The sequence below is a fragment of the Macaca nemestrina genome, chromosome 8, assembly GCF_043159975.1.
Source record: "Macaca nemestrina isolate mMacNem1 chromosome 8, mMacNem.hap1, whole genome shotgun sequence".
Taxonomy (NCBI): Eukaryota; Metazoa; Chordata; class Mammalia; order Primates; family Cercopithecidae; genus Macaca; species Macaca nemestrina.
In genome coordinates this window covers 24,993,766-25,011,820 of record NC_092132.1, presented here as the reverse complement: position 1 = coordinate 25,011,820, position 18,055 = coordinate 24,993,766, and the positions used below count along the sequence as shown (strand labels likewise).

The window sequence follows — 18,055 nt, the reverse complement described above, 5'->3', positions numbered from 1 at the left end:
GAAGATGTCAGTCACTGTGGTCTTTGAGAAGAACGGGTGTAGACATTTATTAAGCAACTACTATGTGTCAGTCGCTAAGCATGTTATGTGATGCTCATAAAAATCTTATGAGATCAGGATTAGTTCCATGTTAGGTGAGGAAACTGAGGCTCTGCTAGGTTGTTAATTGTCCAGGGTCACACGGCGGAACAATAGGGGTCTAGATATGTATGATTCCAGAATGCCTGTGCTTGCTAGCTTCGCCACTTAAATAACTACGTGATCTTGACCACTTAAGCTTAAAACTTAAAATCTGAATCTCCGTTCATTCATTCAGTGGTACTTACTGAGCATCTACTACATTTCCAGCTTGTGCTGGGCATTGATGACATGGTGGTAAACAGGGTATACATTTCCTGACTTGTACCTTACTGTTAGTGGGAGATGGATATTAAGCAAATTATATATGAATCATTTAATTTCAGTTGTAATTAGTGCTATGAAAAAGTACAGGATAACATATGGCATACAAAAAGAGACCGACTTGATCAGTGATGTTTTGCTGAGACCTAGAACTTTAGTAGGAACTTGCCATAGCAATAAGAGAGTTGGGGAAGAGCATTCTAGCAGAGGAGGCAATAGTGTGTGCAAAGGTCCTGAGGTGAGAAAGGGCTTGAAACCTTTAAGGCAGTGACTCTCCCTTTCACAACAAATAATTTCTCAGGTCTCTTTTACTGTTCCAAAATAAAATTCATAGATATTAAATATAACCTATCTTCACATATCATTAAACAAACAACACTAAATAGAGAAATTACAATGTTCTATAGTGTAATACAAAGGAGAACTAAAAGGAAAGTTATTTATAGTCAAATAATTTATTCCAATATGTATTTTAATGTAAAAACAACCTCTAATCATTTCATCAACAAGAAGTTCCCCTACAAGTATCGAGAATGTCTCCTAGGGATGGCACTGCCCCTACTAAGCTCCATTGCTTTGGATAACAGAAAAAAGAATAGTATGGTTGGAGCTTGGTGAGTTAAAAGGATAGTAAAAATTCAGGAGGAGGGAGGAGTAGACAGAGGCCACAGGATGCAACCAACATTTTGTGAGTCTGGGTAAGGAATTTGAACTTATCCTAAGAACAAGGTAAACTTTCTGCAATTTCTGCTTCAGGACGCCATTATAAAGACTTAAGTCACTCTGCATTTGTCTCTGTTGTGTTCACAGTGGTGACCTACTAAGATAATAAACGCATGATTGCATTATGCAAATAAATGTAAATTATCTTGTCCTCCTTTCCCCATGTGCTCAATAGCAAACAGAACTCCCCCAGGAAAACAAAAGTAAACAAGGAATCAGCCTTCCTTTGAGCACCGTGAGTAGGTAGCATTCCCTCTCAGAGACTCAGACACGGCAGCATGGCAGGGAAATGGTGCACCCACACGAAAGCTAAACCTGTCCCCCTAATGCTCGGGGTAAGCTGTGAGTCAAGAGGACTCAGACATCTGTAGAGAAAACTGAGTTCCAGATTGATTTTAAACTGGGAGAGAGAAGTGGGATATTCCTGTGGTTAAAAAGACCATCGCGTTTCTGAGTAAAACCGTAGCGCTTCTGAGCCAGAAATGCTGCAATGGTAAATATCATGTTTGTGAAATTTCTTAATGTCCCATGTATCCTAGCTGATTCCTGGAAAAATTATCTCTGTGGGACAGATCATCTTGATTAAAGATCGAGTGCTGGTAGAGCTTTCGTTATTATTTGCTAAATGGCACTGAAATATTTTCAGGTCTTCCCTATGATTTTGTATTACAGTGGATATTCAGTTGCATGAGATGTGTTCTTTCTTTTTATTGCTGTTAAAAATTTGCTGAAATAGGCTGGGCACGGTGGCTCACGCCTGTAATCCCAGCACTTTGGGAGGCCAAGGCAGGTGGATCACAAGGTCAGGAGTTTAAGACCAACCTGGCCAAGATGGTGAAACCCTGTCTCTACTAAAAATATGAAAATTAGCTGGGCATGGTGGTGGGCGCTTGTAATCCCAGCTAGTAGGGAGGCTGAAATAGAGAATTGCTTGAACCCGGGAAGTGGAGGTTGCAGTGAACAGAGATTGCACCACTGCACTCCAGCCTGGGCGACAGAGCGAGACTCCTTCTCAAAAAAAAAAAAAAAAAAAAAAAAAAATTGCTGAAACAGGCCAGTAGCAGTGGCTCACACCTGTAATCCCAGCACTTCAGAATGCCAAGGCAGGCAGCTTGCTTAAGGTTAGGAGTTCAAAGCCAGCCTGGTCAACATGGTGAATCCCTGTCTCTACTTAAAAAAAATACAAAAATTAGCTGGGTGTGGTGGCTTGCGCCTGTGATCCCAGCTACTTGGGAGGTTGAGGCAGGAGAATTGCTTGAATCTGGGAGATGGAGGTTGCAGTGAGCTGAGATCATGCCACTGCACTCCAGCCAGAGCAAGACTCTGTCTCCAAAAAAAAAAAAAAACAAATCTGCTGAAATACATGTTACCTTCTTCCTTCTTTGATTCTGCATCCCCTGCCTCTCATTTCCTGAAAAACGAATAAAGATAGTTTTCTCCTTCTTTTTTCCACCCAGTACTCATCTGGTAAAGTCCAATTTGAATGCCCTTCAGAACAAGACGTTTCTCTGAAGGTTTAGTGGATTGTGTTTTCCTAAAGGTATAGTCATCTTAAGGCATTGACAAGGAATGCTCTTTACTTTCTTGTTTGCATCATCTTTTATTGATTTTTTTTTATTACAAAGTGACTCTTTACATTGATCATGGCTGCAGAAAGAAACTCTATGTATTAGTGATCTATTGCTGTGTGACAAATTACTTTAAAACTTAGTGGCTTAATAGCAACAAATATATATAATGTCCATTTTTGTGGGTCAGGGATGTGAGTTTTATATCGGTGCTGTTGGCTACGAGTCTTGCATAAAGTTGCAGTCAATATGTCATTTAGGAAGCCAGTCGTCTGAAGGCTTGACTAGAGCTGTTGCATCTGTTTCCAAGATGGTGCCCTCACAGGGCTGTTGGCGGGCGTCTCCGGCCCTCGCTGATGATTGGCAGGAGGATTCATTTCCTTGCTGCGGAGCTCTTCGTGGGGGCATGGTTGAGAATTCATTTTCAACGCATAGAGGCTGCTTTCCTCAGAGCCACTGATCCAAGAGAGAGAGCAAAGAGGAGTTCCCATTATAATTTTGGCATCTAGTCTCAGAAGCCCAAGCTTTTACTTTCACCATATTCTATTTGTTAGAAGGAAGTCACTAAGCCTGGCCCACACTCAAGTAGAGAGGAATTGGGCTGCACACTTTGGAGGGAGGCATTTTAAAGATTTTGTGAGTGCCTGTTTAAACCATTACACTCTTCTAAATTAAAACAAGGCCTTCTGGCTGTGCATTGCAAAGAGGGTGATGCTCTCATCCACTGAAATGATTTCCAAGCAGTATGACGTCTACAATGCTGAATAATGAAGGGCTCTTGTGAAGAGTTGGCTTACCCTGCCTGTTTTCACCATTTATGTTTGTTTTTCTCTCCTGTATTTTTAAATCATCCAAATGACAGATGTAGGTTTTCAGAGGGAAACGCAAGATGCAGGTGTAAGCACCTTTAAAAACAGTAGCAATTATTGGGAAAAATGTTTTTGAAAGCTACTAATACCTTTTGTGTTCCTGTTTCTGAAATTAATTGTAATTAGAACAAAATCCATTTTCAAAACAAACACAAAGAATGAGAGAAAAAAAAAGCCGTTGACAAATTAAAATTAGCATTAAATTATGTTTCCACGCTTTATAATTAGTAGAATATGACTGTTACAGTAATAAAAAGCTATAACTAGTGTTTTGTCTGTCTTTGTCATGGAAGCTAGTATCATTGTTTCTGTAGATAAAAACATTTTAAAACTTTAATTGGAAAGTCTATTAGTCAGTTTGAACAAATATTTGATAAATCAATGACTGATTAATCCTACTGCAATTAGTGTGTGACACGTGTCATTCAATAGGGATAGAGTATACTTTCTTGATTTGGCCTTTAATAATTTCTTTCTGTTCATCCTTTCTTACAATGAGGCTACCTTATCCCCGAAAACAAATTTTAATGTACATTTTTCTTTTATTCCTCATAATACATGAAATACAATAGTTATTTCATAAGTCAAAACTAGTTTATAGTGTTGATAACCTCTTGGCTAGCTTTTTGACTGCCATTCCTCATTCACCCTTGAGCCCTGATAAAAACAAAGTCCCATGTGGATATTGTGCATCAATCCTGAGACATCATGGTGACAGATTACTGCCACGTGAACAATGTAAGCATTTCCTTTCAAGTTGTTGTCGTGTAATTTAGCCAGAAAACCATGACAAGTTTTCTGAGAAGGAGATTTGGTTACACTAGATAATAAAAGAGAGAGAGAGAGAAAGAAACTCCTTTTTTAAAAATGTAGGAATGTATTTTGTCATTTTCTAAATTTTCAAGCCTTGAACATAAGTAAAATGGAAATATAATGTAGTTTATATGATAAAACTAAAGTTGTTTGTATTAGCTGTGATAAACAGTTTTTGGTGAATTTTTTGACATGGCTTTCAAAGCCATGACTGTAATAAGTTAATTATCAAAATGCATTTTTAGAGGAGGGTGAAAATATGCAGAGAAAAGATATATTCATTAATCCTTTCCATTTTCATTGTTCTAGATTTGACTTTGGCATTCAATTACTACGTAAATATGGCGAAGTAGTTTGACTTTCCTGAACTTCTTTGCTAGTTTGGAAAAACATGATGAGTATCCTTGATTTTGGATGTGTTTATCCTTTTTTTTTTTTTTTTTTAAACTTTAACTTCTGGGATACACGTGCTGAACGTGCAGGTTTGTTACATAGCTATACATGTGCCATGATCGTTTGCTGCACCTATCGACCCGTCATCTAGATTTTAATCTCCCCATGCATTAGATATTTGTCCTAATGCTCTCTGTCCCCTTTTCCCCAACCCCCTGACAGCCCCCGGTGTGTGACGTTCCCCTCCCCGTTTCCATGTGTTTTCATTGTTCAACTCCCACTTACGAGTGAGAACACAGTAATGGGTCTTTCATGCTGATCGTGAAGGGCTGTTGGTCATAACACATTTTGTTTTACATTCTGTAGACCCTGACCTCATCCCAATGCCTGGACACAGCTCTCTTTTCTAAGAGTGGAGAGCATCGTGTCATTTTCCAGTTCTGCAAGGAATGAAGACCAAGCTCCAATTTAAATATCATCAACTGGTTGACTATTCAAGCTGAACCTGAAATATGCATTTTTAAGCTATAGAAATTGGCTCCTTTTGCCACTAATTTTGAATAATTTATAATTTTCTTAATAGTCAAGAGTGGAAATAATATAATAGAAGGAATTATCAAATTTTATTTGATTTTTATTCCTCTTAAGAAGGAATAATCAAAATTTTGTAGCAGAAAGTAATAGATTGGCATTTGGTCTGACATTCTTATGTACCAGTGAGGTCATAGTGTCAGTGGCAACACTGGGTGAACAAAAAGCCCGGATTCCTGATGCCTGATTTAATGCCCATTTTCTCCTGCCACTCACCTGTATTGCACATGGTCAACCTGCAGGCTACACTAGCCTAGTGTGCACTGATGAACTTTGCACCTCATCTTCTCTCTCTATCCACCCTTCTCTTTTTAACTTCCACTCTTCCTACTTCTCCTCTTTCCTTCCTACTGCACTTCCTCCCTCTCGCTGCCCAAATTTAGGTGAGTCTGTGGGCAAAATACCCAAGAACCCTCTACCTATACTGTCCTGTCTGATAGGGACTAATAGAAAGACCTGAAGTGCTAACCCCTTTGCCTTGATCTTGCTTTGGTTAGTGGATTCCTTTGACCATTGAGTGCCCCCAGTTAATGATTCAACGTGTTTTCCTCTGGATTTTCTGTGGAACTGGCACAGGGTTTACTGGTAGAGCTGGGCTCTACAGGACTCCAAGCTGCCTTAACCAACGTATTGCCTTGTAGCACCCGGAAGGAGCAGATCCAGGTTTTGTGGAACCTGAAGCTCACGACTTGGGGTTCCTCTTGAAGAAAAAGAATACAAAGTCCGAACATAAAATTAAGTAGGAGGTACTGAAGGTGGCCCTTACAAGTTAGTGTCTCTCCATAGTCTGGCACACAAAGCTTGTTGTGCTCTGGACTAGACTATCCTTATGTTCTATTGCCTGTGAAACAACCTGAAACTGCCAAAGCCATACCAAACCATTTCTGGTCCCCCAGGCATGTTCTGTTGTCTCCAACCTGCAAGCCTTTGCACATGCAGGTTCGTCTGCCACCGTGCCCATCTGTCACTTCTTTAGCAGATAATGCCTGTTCTTCAAGATGTCATTTCAGACTCAGCCATATTGGAAAGCCTTCTGGAGTCCCCACAGGACCCTCAGTTCCGTGCTCTCATATTCTGCTGTAGCTGTTTTCACATTGCATTGTAACTACTTGTTACCTGTCCGTGTTTCCTACTCCATGACAACCTGCTACATGCAGGAGGGGTGCTTTTGACTCTGGATTCCCAGTGGTTGATGTTGGGACTGGGCTAGGCAGTTTGTGTTGTTTGCCTTCTCCTGGCTTTAGCTTCATGGTGCTGTGTGTCCAGGCCCCTTTGCCCTCTGCTCTTTGGCAAGGTCAGCCCAATGGGAAGCATTGAGGAAGATTGGAGGGTACGAAGAAGGGCAAACCCCACCCCTGCCTCCTCTGCAACTCCAGCTGTAGCCGCCACCCCTCTGCGCCCCTGCTTCTACTGGACAATCTCCCCCTCTATTTCTAGATCCTACTGGAAGTCCCTGGGCTCTGGGCTCCAGTCACATTTTTTTTTCTCAATGTCTGTACTCTCCTACGGGTAATAGTGGTTCCGTGTTGTTGCCAATTTGTAAGTTACACCTTTGCTTGGTTTCTAAGCTTTTCCGTCATCCATGTTATCAAGTCTCTGTGTTAAATTCCAAATTTCCTCTGTCTGAAAGATCTAGAGTGGTTTGTATTTCCCTGGCTGAGCCCTGAATTATAAAGGCACAGTAGATGGCCAGTTGCTACATGAAAAAGACAATGGGAAGAGGGACCTTTAGCAATCATTTGCAAGGCTCATTTACATATAAAACAACTACGCGTTTTCCATCCCTGTCCATCTTAGCATAAGATGCAGCCCCAGAAACGGTACTAGTCGTACAGACCAAACATGTAGAAATAGAAGAGCTTAACAAAATGCATACAGTACTTATTGAATTGAGTCCAGTTAATCTGCCTTCTTGTAACTAGGTGCTAGGTCCAGTACCTTGCACTTAGTAGGCATTCACACAAACATTGAGCGAAGAACAGACTGTACTTGCAATCCATCACCAGCATATCCCAGGCAACAGACAGTATAATAACACAGCAAGCCTTGATCTATAATCTCCGTGACTTTTTGGTACAATTACAATGGAAGCATTCCCCAGGCCTTGCATAGCTTCCTGGTCATAAGTCCTGGGAGTTCCTTAGAATGTCTGGGGATGAGGAAGGAGTGACTGTGCTCCAGAAGCAACAGAGACTCCAGGCTGGAGTGCGTGGTGTGGTCAGCGGGGCCATAAAGATGAATAAAATCTCCCGACTCAGAGGCCAAAAGGCCAAAGAAAATAGGAAACAGACAACCAAGGGCCAGTCCCTGGACATGTCAGTGTGAGCAGGATAAATCCTCTTAAAGTGAACTCCAAATCTTGCTCAGGGCAGACAGCAAGTATACAAATTGAGGAAAGCAGCTGAGGAAATGTGGTGCTAAACACAGGGCTGACTGCTGAGGCCAGAGAGAGTGTGCAGACACATTTGGCAGGAGGTTTTGGAAGCCATACTATAGCAAGCAAGACAAGAAGGAGCTTTCAGGTCCAGCTTAGGATGGAGAGGCAGGGAGTGCCGTGGTTGAGCACAGAGGCCTCTGCACCAATCTGCCTGGGTTGAGATTTTGGCTCTGTTATTTCCTACCTAAGGACAAGTGACTTACCCTCTCAGGATCCAGCTCTCTTTCAGGGTTATAGTAGTGCCTGCCCTTGTGGCTCTTGTGGAAATAACATGAGTTTGTTCATGTGAAGCAGCTGGCATCCGAAACCTAGTGAGATAATTTGTAGGCAGTGCTGATACATTCTCAGGCACATTTTTGATTTGTCAAAGTCTGCAATCAAATTTTGTATTCCATTCATTCATCCATTGCTTTAACAGATATTTCTTGAGTGCTTCATGTGTGACTGGCACTTGGAATATAAGGAAGATCTAAAACAAGTCCCAGATTTTGTGGGCCAGAAAACGAAAATATTGGCAAGTCAGTATTAGGTTAGCAGTGAGGGAAAATCAGGTAACCTGAAATGGTTTCTGATGAGACTCTGAAGAATGAATGAATATGACAAATGTACCACTCTAATGGGGGATGTTGTACAATGAGTGAGGTTATGCATTTGTGGGAGCAGGGTGTATATGAGAAATCTCTGTGTCTTTTACTCGGTTTTACTGTGAACCCAAAACTGCTCTAAAAGATAGTCTATTAGAAAAAGAGAGAGAAGGAGGAGGAGGAGATGGAGGGAGGGGACTTCTTTCTGATGATTCTAAATATTATTTTTGTTACTCTACAGAAAACTAAGGGTTTTTTAATCTTGGCTAAATCATATTTTTGTGAAGTTAGATCTTTATTTATATTAGCTGTGCTCATTTAAAAAATTGCAGTACCTCAAACTTAACTGGAGCCAATTATATTCATCTCTAAGAGGCACTAGTAGTTGATATCACCACCACACAAGCAACTTGTTAGAAAAAGCAGTGTTCACATATCCGAGGTGTGTAAAAATGAAGCTTCAGCCTAAGGAATTTTGTCTGTTGATTTTTCAAAAATATGCTTGCCTGTAATGGGCAGCTGAACTATTCCCAATAGCAAAGACGTGGAACCAACCCAAATGGCCATCAGTGATAGGCTAAAGCAAATATGGTACATATACACCATGGAACAGTATGCAACCATAAAAAGAAATGAGATCATGCCCTTTGCAGGGACATGGGTGAAGCTGGAAGCCATCATCCTCAGCAAACTAACACAGGAACAGAAAACTAAACACCGCATGTTCTCACTCAGAAGTGGGAGCAGTGAGAACACAGGGAGGGGAACAACACACACTGGGACCTGTTGGGAGGAGGAGCAAGAGGAGGAAGAGCATCAGGACAAGTAACCAATGTGTGCGGGGCTTAAAACCTAGGTGATGGGTTGATAGGTGCAGCAAACCACCATGGCACACATGTACTTGTGTAGCAAACCTGCACGTTCTGCACATGTAGTCGAGAATTTAAAAGTAAAATAAAGTTTAAAATAATAATAATGGGAAGTTGAGTATTGGTCTAGGCATTCAATTCATTTAGTCTTCCAGTATTTGTTGGGCCACCTAAGAGTGGCTATGGACTGACGCTGGAGAGATAAGTGAGGCACGGCTCCAGCAGTCAAGAGTCCTATAGTTTGGGGGCCATGTAGGCATGAGAATAGGTAATGCAATGGCATATACAGTACCAGAGGAGCACAGTTACTAAGAAAGCAAAGAATTCCTTCACTCATTCATTCTTTCATCTGTTACTTCACTCAACAAATATTTGTGAGTTATATATTATGTGGAAGACATCCTATTTATACACTGGGGATATTTACACATTGGGGATATAGCCTTGGAATAAGATAAATATTCCTTGCCCTCTTGAGTCTGTCATGGTTCTGCCTACTATGGTTATAGAGAAGTTTTGAGTTGGGTCTTAAAGAATGAGGAGAAGTTATGGAGGCAGGCAAGGTAAAGGGCATTTCAAAAGAAGGAAATTAGCATTTGGGAGTCCCATGAGTCTCCTGAGTCTCAGTGTTTTTGTGGAAGGGTCGCACTGGTGACCCCATCTCAGCACCAAGTGGCCCCACGTTGGGTCTGTGCAGAAGAGATCTATGATGGGCCATGACTGGGTTTTTTCTGTGAAAAATGACTTTATACCCAGGCTCCACTGTCCTCAGGCATCTCATGGATAGTCACAGGCTGATGTTTTAGGACATTTGATTTCCCTCCTTTAAATTAGGTCCTACAAGGCTTATCAAAAATATATCCAGATCTATTTTTAGAGACCTGAAGTCTCTACACTTAGCCTTTGATCTCAACCCTCATCTAAGGTACTTAAATACTAATTTTTAACAAGATTGCTTCACTCCAAAAAATGGCCTACAACCAAGTTCAGTTGTCATGGACATGAACGTTCCTTCAGTATGAGAACCATAAGTGGATATGTGGACAAATATTAATGTATTCACCTAAATGTAGTTTGTAATATAATACCTTGAAGAATAATAAAATCAGCCAGGCGTGGTGGCTCACGTCTGTAATCCCAGCACTTTGGAAGGTTAAGGTGGGCGGATCACTTGAGGTCGGGAGTTCGAGACCAGCCTGGCCAAAATGATGAAACCTTGTCTCTACTAAAAATATAAAAATCAGCCAAGCATAGTGTCACACACCTGTAATCCTAGACACTCAGGAAGCTGAGGCAGGAGAATCGCCTGAACCCAGGAGGCGGAGGTTGCAGTGAGCTGAGATTATACCACTGCACTCCAGCCTGGGTGACAGAGTGAGTGAGACTCTGTCTCAAAAAAAAAAAAAACAAAAACAAAAACAAAAAAGAAAGAAAGAAGGAAAAAGAAAAAAAGAATACAATCTAAAATTCCTTGTTAATATATAATTGTGTCTTTAGGCATTTTCCTTTTCCTTTTCTAAAGCATTTCAAGGGCTGGAATTTTTTTTTCAAAATGTTTTTGTGAGGCTCTTTCTCTCTTCTTACCTCGACATATGTTACAGATAATATCTGATTCCATTTATTTTTCTCTGTATAATGAGAAAATTAAAACAACCAGATTTTCTATTCCCAATCTTCTCCACCTCGTACTTTCTTTATGAGTGAGCAAAAAACAAGTCAGGAAACTATTATCAGGGGATTAGTCCCAAGAATACTTCCCCAGATGTCCTCTTCTCCCTGATCTATGTCTTCTTGTGGAGAGTTAAGCATTAGGAGCCATCCTGTTAAAGATGATCCTGCACCGTGAGGTTGTGAGAGGCCACTGAGTCACCACGCTCTTAATCAGGAACAGCCTGGTGTTAGTCATCAGTATATTTTATTATGTTCTAGTTCTTTCAAAATTACTTGTTCCCTGTTGGCAAAGTGACTCCAGTTCAAGCAGAAGAAGAAGGATTCTCGGCTAAATTCCCAGATGCACACTGGGGCACAAGCACTTACAAGTGAAGTAGCACCTCTCAGCTAAAAACTACAAACTCTCATTAGCTACTAAACTAATACCCAGGAGGCTTCTACAGCGTGGCTTTCTGTCTGAACAACTTGATTAGCAAATGAACATTAAATATTGATGAGTCAGAGTTAGCCGTGTGCTTTTAAAACTCAGATGAGATGGTATTTTTACTTTTGAGAAATCGTTGTTTTCCTTATGGGCTCCTAAGAGAAGAACCAGGCCCTAAACAGAAAGTCACAGGCATGGTGGTTAGTACCCTGGGCTGTCATGGAGGTACTGGTCTTTTGTAAGCTCAGATAGCACCATCAAGGTGACATGCAATAGGATTGGGTGTTTGGGAATTCTAGCAATGAGTAGACCAACCTGGATGACTCCTAGTAAAGAAGAAGAGCTTTTTAAAAGAGATGCCAGGCTATGTCTTGACTACAAGAGATCATTACTGGGAGCACAAAAAATACCGAAGCTGCAAGTTAGGAGCAACCATTATATGTGCAGTGTAAAATCCAAAAACCAAAACCTGTTAGTTCCTCACCAGAGTCGTCTTTACCAATGATTTCCAGAACAAATCATACATCAACGCTTTTCTTTCTGGAAGTTATCAAGTAAGATGTTAAAAGTGATTATTTTCAAGTGCTAGCATCTTGCTTGTTGCATCTTCTAATTTGTTGACAGTGAATATGCATTATATTTAAAGTAAACAAATAGTTATTTGTAATTTTAAAAAATTGCAAAGCCTTTCCATGCCTGCTACCTGTCAAATTGGCCATTTTTCGTTTATTGATGTTCCCTCCTGGGCTTTGCCAATTCAGCATACTTTCTCAGTAGGTATAATTAAACAGAGATGCTGTTCTGCATGCTGCTATTTCAAAGCATTGTTGTACATGAAATACAGACAGCAAAGATCTTCTGTGATGTAAGCCAGGGTAACCCAGACCCCAGTCTAATGCAACCTTACCTTGGGCCTCAATATAGGTGCTCTCACCTTTGAAGTGATCTTGTGATAGGACCTGTTTAGATAATGAGGTGTCAGAGTATATGTTTCTTTGTGTTTGCCTGTGAAAATGTATACTTTGTTAATAGCACTGTAAATTATAAGAGGTCCACTCCATGGAAAAGAAACATGAATAGATTTAGATTTTTATGGGGCTGAATCAGCCAAATCAAACACAGGCTTTCCCGAAGCTTCCAAGTTTTAATGGAAACTCACGCTCTTCAGAATGTTGCTGCCTAATTATAATTCATGCCTTTTGCAGATACATTACAGGGTAGACCAAAAGGAAAATGTTAGACGTGTTCACTTGTGATTTCTATTGTGTTACTTGTGGAGTGCCAGCTGCATAAGTCCAGTGGCCTGGTGCGTGCAAAGACAAGGACCAGTTCTTGGCAGGCTGTGTGACTTCAGTAGGAAGGAGAAAGAGAGACTGGCAGAGTAGCAGATACAGACCACACACTCAAATACAGAACCAGACTTCAACATGTGATTCTCTATACGCTACCAGTGTCAGAATTTAATTTAAAAGTCCCATGGTACTCATAACCCCAAACCAACCCACTTCATTGTCTTCATCAGAGAAGCACTTTTGAACTCCAGAAAAATGGAACTACCAAGATTTTTTTTCAAAAAGAACTTTAAACATTTTTTTAAAAATTATTTTAAACAGGTCTAACTGGTGTCAAGGGAGAAAAAGGAAATCCAGGCGTTGGAACCCAAGGTCCAAGAGGCCCCCCTGGACCAGCAGGTAAATCTTCCTTCCTAACAAGAAACTGCAAACATACATTTTTATATTCACTTGGCACTGCAGTGGAGGAAATGGTCATCTTACATCCTAGTATGTAACTGAAATGGCTGTATTTTGTATTTGTTTTATTGGGAGGCTTCTTTGTTAATAATGATCCTCGCAATATACAAGCCCAAAAAGTTAGAGCATATTCTGGGATCTTATTGTTTGTGTGAGTTAGGGTAGGACAGACTATGCTATAGTAACAAATACATCCCAGATGCTTAGTGGATTTATACAATAAAGCTTTATTTCACACTCACACAAAGTTTCATATGAGTAAGGTAGCTCTCTTCCATCTCAGAACCCATGACCTCTGTAGTGAATCATGTAGCCTCCAAGAGAAAGATAAAGAAGGCGCATCGGGCTGGGTGTAGTGGCTCCCTCCTGTAAGCCCAGCATTTTGGGAAGCTGAGACAAGAGGATCACTTGAGGCCAAGAGTTTGAGACCAGCCTGGGCAACGTGACGAAACCCCATTTCCACAAAAAAATACAAAAATTTAACCAGGTGCAGTGGCATGTGCCTGTAGTCCCAGCTACTTGAGAGGCTGAAGCAGAGGGTCACATGAGCTCTGGAGGTTGAGGCTACAGTGAGCCATGATGGCACCACTGCACTCCAGTCTGGGTGACAGAGGGAGACCCTGTCTCAAAAAAAAAAAAAAAAAAAAAAAGAAGGCACATCAGTCTCAACTTCCTCATCAGAATGAGATGTCACTTCCATTCACATTTTATTGTCTGGAACTAATCACCTAGCCCCAGCTGAACTGCAAGGCAGACACAACATCTAGAGAAATACAAGGCTATTTGGTGAGCACTAGTATTTCCTGCCATGGTAATCTTACTGAATGAGTTCTGTAGAAGTTTTGAGGTTTGTGTATTATGTGATTTTAGAATGGTCTCCAGATGATCAGACTTTATATTAGAATTATTATAATTTGCAATCTTATTATAATATATATTTATAATGTCAGTCTTAGCCACATTGAGTAAAGTGCTTTACAGATTTTTCTTTCCAGTCTAGTAAGGATTTTGGAAAATACTTTCTCTGAGGGAGGTTCCTAATGCAATAGATTCATTTTGAGGGTAAATATTTCTGTTATTAGAGACAATGTGAGGAACTGATATAACATTACGCATTATACAGAATGGGTGGTTGGTGAGTGCTGATTGAGGAGCTGAATATATGAGAGCCACCACGCTATTCAAATAGAAGGTGATACTTCTTCCTACTTTTCATTTCAGTTCCAATTGAGAAATTCTATTATAGTTGAAGAATGCCTTTTCAACACTGTTGGAACCCAGGCCTAAAAACAAACAAGCATACAAGCCAAAAAACTCTCATACTGATAAATTTCTTCGATTCACAACAATTTTAATCCTCCTATTTTTACTCAATCTGAATTCTCAATTAATGTAAACTAGCTTAAAGAAATTTTGGATTAGTATATTGGGTCGAATTTCAAACTCGTCATTGGTCCCCTCCAGGACAATTTCACACTCATACAAATTTACTTTAATTATCTAGGGCCATCAACCGGTACTGAATTACATAGCTATTCTAACTGTTGATGAGGTTGAGCTTTAATTATCTGGGGCCATAAACTGGTACTGAATTGCATGGCTATTCTAACTAGATGATGAGGTTGAGCTCTGAGTGTGTTCATGTTTGCATCTGTGTGTGTGCACGCCCATAGATTGGGTTCATAAGGAACTGCATTGGGAAACAAAAGCTCCAAAAAGAAAATAAGGTTGAAAATGGAATGTTTCTTTCCCTTTAATATCCAAGAGGTAATAGAAAAAATACATTTTGCTTCCTAGTTTCCTGAGCTGATTAAGAGCATTGACCTCCAGGAGGATAAGTGATTACACAATGATCCTCTGCCTAGGGAATCCAGTCTAAGAAAAAGAGCTCAATGAGTAGAAACACGTTGTCCTAATTGTCCTGAAAGTTGCTTCTTCTAAGAGTTAGTTTACTTCTTGGTTGTCTCAAAACTCACCCTGTTGTGGCAAAAGACCAACTGTTTTTGTCTGTGGGTACTTCTTAGGACCTTCAGGAGAGAGTCGGCCTGGCAGCCCTGGGCCCCCTGGCTCTCCTGGACCAAGAGGCCCCCCAGGTCATCTGGGGGTTCCTGGACCACAAGGTCCTTCTGGCCAGCCTGGATATTGTGACCCCTCATCATGTTCTGCCTATGGTGTGAGAGGTAAGTGTCACAAAAAGCCCCTCTTTTGGGCTTTGATCAATGTTTCACTATGCTTACTACCAAAATGGGAAGATAGTGCTATGAAAAAAGTTAAATTGGTTATGAATGAGAAGCAGAACTTGAATGCCTCACTTCCTTAAATTATCCCAGACATTTTCTGTAAAGTGCAAATTGCTATAGAGGCTACTCCCTTAAAAACCTTAAGAGCAAATTCAAAATAACAGCACATCTAAGTCTTCCTCACTTCCAAATGATGACCTACATAGAGTTGACCTCTGACTTCATGTTTAGCACATTTAGAGGACATGGCCGAACATTCTTTCAGAGTCTTCATTCTTATGTGACAGCTGTGATGTGGCCAAGATGTCTCATAAAATTTTACTCTTGGTTTGGGGAAATGTCAAACTTAGAACATCTGTAATTAAGAGGGTCCTTAGATTATTTTCAATGATCTCTTGCGTACCACTTGCCTTTAGGTGCATTTAAGCACCATATTTTAGGTGACCAAGGATAGTTGTGAGAGGAAACAAAAGTCATCCTGTCCTTGCCTTATCACTAACTACTGGACTAAAAGAATATCCTTCCTAAAACATCTGCAGTGTGCATGCTGGTGTGCTGTGCAATGGCCCCTTTCCTGACATCGTCGCTGTTGGAAGCATCAAGAGAGAGGCTGAGGGACTGCTGTGGGGCCATGAACTTACTAGTTAATGGATTTAAAATTTTCTGCTTCAGTAGAAATTTAACCTTATTTATCAGAGGAATTGGTCAACAAAGTTTTGCTGATGTGTTTTTCTCTGTTCATCTTTTCCCTCCCTGTTCTCTCAAATACTCCTATCCCTTATTAAGATCTGATCCCCTACAATGATTACCAGCACTGAAGTGGAAATCCTCTACTCTGGTTACATTGGCCCCGGGCATTTGGCTATGGAAACAGAACTGTCCTGTCGACCACCACCACCACCAAGCCCCTGCCCCTAACAATGGCCACCCTGCTTCCCTGCCTCTTCTTCATCCCTGCCTTCACGCTTTCAAATCTCTTGCTCACTCTGCTCCAAACATGATGGAGTGATAACATTGGAACTTAACCAAATCATATATGTCTATTTTAATAGACACTGACTGCTCCATGTCAGCCTGGATAGAGGTATATGATCGTGTGCCAAGAATTTATCCCAGACTCCCCTGTGTGACGGCTCCGTAATAAAGTTACTTAACTGTGCTTCCTCCTCCTTCCTCTCCCCACACAGGATGGATGGGCATCTTTCTGCTTGACCACCCTACTCCCCCTTCCTCCCCTGATCACCTCCCCTCCCTGCTCTCCTCTGGTGATGGACTTCTAACATGAGATCGTTTTTTTAAATTTCTATTTCTTTTATAATTTTGCTGAGTTTTCAGGGTTTCTTCTGTAAATAAAACATGTAATATTTAAATAGTTGGCTATGATTCTAATTTTCTAACAATTTCTGTAATGTATCTTTCCCTTCGTCTGTTTACTAACTGTCTGAAACCTTATGGGGAAGGTACAAGGGGCGTGGTGGATGAAGATACCCACTGCTTTTTACCCAGCAGGATATATCTGTGTCTCTAAGGACCCAGGTGAGGGGAGAATATCAATTTCTGATTCCTGGGTGCAGCAAGTCCCCACCCCCACTTTTCCTCTTTAGCTCCCCATCCAGATCAGCCAGAGTTCACCCCTGTCCAAGACGAGCTGGAAGCCATGGAACTGTGGGGCCCTGGAGTCTGATAGCCTCAGAAGAAATTGAAAGACCAACTGCAAGAACTCTTAAGGCATCTTGTTTGAGAAAATGTTGTCATGCGGTTTGTATGCTCCTTTGGGGGGCGGGGGCGGGGCTCATTTCAGCAGCCTAAATCTCCTCCCTGGATAATGTTAATATTATTGTTATTATTAACAAAAAATATATATATTTTTAAAAAGTTCCCTTAATCTATGACATGGTAGAAATGATTTCCCTTTGGTGTTTTCATGGCATGTCAGATAATTTGTTTTTCCAGAGAAGAGAGCTCAAAGAGGAATTGGGAAAAATAAATTGAACTCTGAAATCTTCTCTCTCAAGTCCTGAAATGAACAGATATGATTGTGTTTGAGGGAAATAATATGCCCGCAGCAAGAAAAGAATTCAAAGAGGTTCAAAGAATATGTCACTTACTCCTACTTGCTATAGGAATAACCTTGCTGATAAGAAAAAAAGGGACATAATTGGACAAACTACCTCTTGCTTAATTGATATGTCCAACTCTGAGATCAGTTGGTAACTGGTTTCATGGGTATCCAAAAATCAGCATTTGGATATAATCTTTCTGAATTTGGTAATTTAAAAAATAGATTTAGTTTTTCAGTGGTTTTAACTCATGAAATAATGACTTTCCACCAACTCTGATGCAAAGAGATATAATTTTAATGAACAATTTATCCAGCAGTGTGTTCCAGGGGTTGCCTCTCCTTATCTACAGGGATCACTTTGTACATGCAGATAAGTTTTTGCGAACCTACTTCCATTTTCTTTTGTAAGCAAATAAAACTTTGAAACAATGTATGTGGATTCTTTTTTTTGCATTTCTAAGTATCACCTTAAGCTTTTGTAGTCTCAACTGAGTGTCCTCCAGAAAGACAACAGTTGTCTTCCTTTAGGTAAGCATTCAAACTCTCATTCATTTGTTTACTCATTCGTTCATTCATTCATTCTGAGTGCAGTAGAAAACGGAAGAAGCAGTTGACTTGGCACTAAGAGATTAGCAACATTTTAATATTCATTTATAAT

General features: G+C 40.5%; 1 protein-coding gene across 4 annotated transcripts in view; it reads left to right on the top strand.

The window, feature by feature from the left end:
- The window catches only part of LOC105468521 (collagen type XIV alpha 1 chain), a 250,678-nt gene extending 232,852 nt beyond the window's left edge, over positions 1-17,826 (top strand). For 2 of the 4 annotated variants that reach the window (XM_011718738.2, XM_071067877.1), the window contains exons 46-48: positions 12,958-13,035; positions 15,120-15,275; positions 16,940-17,826. In XM_011718738.2, the coding sequence (XP_011717040.2) occupies positions 12,958-13,035; positions 15,120-15,275; positions 16,940-17,019 (314 nt within the window). In that variant the 3' untranslated portion in view covers positions 17,020-17,826. Of the gene's footprint in view, positions 1-12,957; positions 13,036-15,119; positions 15,276-16,121 lie in introns of all 4 variants that reach the window. The other 2 variants (XM_071067879.1, XM_071067878.1) reach the window with 2 other exon arrangements.
- Positions 17,827-18,055: the final 229 nt, after the last annotated feature.